We start from the raw sequence: 2,241 nt of genomic DNA, 5'->3' as shown, positions 1-2,241 counted from the left end.
TATTTTACATTAAATCCAATTTTATTTTGGAGGGACGTAGGTATGAAAGATTAACGTGACCCATGCACAAGGGTGAGTCACATGATTCACATATAAGTTCAAAATCTAAGTGTTGTGCATATATGCAAATTCTACGAGGTTTCATGCTCGTGCTCCTACAGTGAAAATTTAAGATTTTATTACATTATTTTAGGGTATAGTTTAAAACTTGAAAATTGACTCGACTCGACTCAAATGTCAATCAACCGAGTCAAGTTGATAACTCATGAGTCAACTTAAACAAGTCAAATAATAATATATCAAATTTTTATATAAAAATTAAAAATTATTTTATGTAGTAAAAAATAATTCAGTCAAGTTGCTTATCCAATCTGACCTGTCCGAGTTGACGAGTTGGGTTGGCAAGCTGGTTTCATTGAGTTTTGGGTAGAGTCACCTTAAAATCTAATTGAGTCGAGTCGAATCAGTAGAGTTTCGAGCCAATTCACAGGTTCTTCTTTAAACAAAAAGACAAAGATTACAAGCTCGGACTAGAATATTTAGGAGATTGTTTTAAGAAAAATGTTGGTACTTTTGAAATTTCACAACAAAATAGGGGTGTTCTAGTAATTTTGTTACAACGTGATCCACCACTGCCCTTCTGTTCCCGAACTATAAGAACCCACCAATGATCACTGGTTCATCACCAAACTTGAGAGAGAGAGAGAGATGGTGTCAAGGTTGCAAAGGAGGATGGCCGTGCGAAGAAAGCTTAAAGTACTTCGGGCCCTCACAAATTCCAAATCAGTAATAACTTCTTCTTCTTCTTCCACCAAATTAATCTCCATTTATATATTTTGCTTAATTGATATTATATACTTCTGTTTTTTTTATAATGATGAAGAGTTGTGATGGATTTGATCAGGTGAGAAAGAGTTCTATCTTAATGGATGCTTTCAATTACATCAACCAATTGAAACTCAAAGTAGAGGCAATGACCAAAGAATATTCAAACCAAATCAACCAACAACAACAACTGCAACTACAACTTCCTCCTCATCAACTACCTCTGGTCTCTCTCTCTCTCTCTCTCTCTCTAGGTCTATACGCGTAGGGTTCAGTACTTTTTCTTAGAGATTCGTATTTGAGAATCCCTAGGACCATCCTACTTTCTAAGTTGAAGAATTAATAGATAGTTGATTGGAGCATAGAGAAGTCGGGTATTTTGTCTACTGGTCTACGTTATAACTCTCTTTAAGTTCGACATTTGCAATTAAATGGAGGGGCAATTTGGTAATAAATTGCGTGAAGCGTAAATGTGATTCTAATTAGGGCTGCTAATGGGCTGCGTTTTTTGACTAGCCGGACCAATGGTGAATCGGGTTTGGGCTATATTACTAGCCCTGTTTAGTTATCGAGACTGGTCGGAATAGGCCCTATTCATGTTTAGGGCTGAGCTCTGTCTTTGGGGCGACGTCCATCCGCAGTTATGACCCAGCCCAACCATTATGCAGGCTGGGCTAGAACTAAGGTTTTTAGACCTGATGAGAATTGGGCCTTCAAGGCTCGGCCCATTTTAGCTTTTAATCTAATATTCACAGAAGCAGTTGGGTTGGGCCCGTAAAGCTTAACCAATTTATTAACATGTTTTTTTAATCTTGTTTGAATGAACAGGAGGTGAAGGTAGAGAAGATTGAGAATGGTTTTAGGGTAAGGGTGAGTTGTGAAAAAGGGCAAGATTTGCTTGTTTCAGTCTTAGAGGGATTTGAAGATATTGGTATTGATGTGGTACAAGCTAGGGTTTCTTGCAACTATTCATTTTGCATGGAAGCCATTGTTGAAGCTCATGTTGAAACTCTTGATGTTGGAGATGTAACTCAAGCTGTTTTCAAGGCATTGGAAAACAAAGTAGAGAGGAATGTTGGCTTGGATGTTAAGCTGTAATTACTATAAAGAAGACTAGTACTTTAAATTTTACTTCAACTAATCCTGTTTTTTTCTTTCTTCATTCTTACCTTAATATGTGAATTTAAGGACTATTAATGGATTCGATACGGATCCGATCTGACTAGATCGGATCCCTGTCAGTATGGTTGTCAATGAATTGGGTTTGGTACTAAATTGGTCCTATCCAATAAGAAATTTATTAGACCCGAAAACGATATTGGACCCAATTGGACATGTCGTCATTTTAAGCTCTAAACCCGATCCGATATAATGTGTTGTTCCAAAACTGACCCAAAAATTCAATATTTTCTTATT

At 36.9% G+C, this 2,241-nt stretch overlaps 1 protein-coding gene across 1 annotated transcript; it reads left to right on the top strand.

Annotated features, from left to right (window-relative positions):
• The first annotated feature begins 635 nt into the window (after window positions 1–635).
• LOC147411136 (uncharacterized) lies at window positions 636–1,954 on the top strand. Its single transcript, XM_086449353.1, has 3 exons — window positions 636–786; window positions 905–1,051; window positions 1,654–1,954. Exons 1-3 carry the CDS (start codon window positions 709–711, stop codon window positions 1,921–1,923), a joined length of 495 nt encoding a protein of 164 aa, XP_086305479.1. The 5' UTR covers window positions 636–708; the 3' UTR covers window positions 1,924–1,954.
• Window positions 1,955–2,241: the final 287 nt, after the last annotated feature.

Source organism: Akebia trifoliata, chromosome 1 (assembly GCF_017979445.1).
Source record: "Akebia trifoliata isolate Shusen 1 chromosome 1, ASM1797944v1, whole genome shotgun sequence".
NCBI classification, from domain to species: Eukaryota; Viridiplantae; Streptophyta; class Magnoliopsida; order Ranunculales; family Lardizabalaceae; genus Akebia; species Akebia trifoliata.
This window is presented reverse-complemented; position numbering and strand designations above follow the sequence as displayed.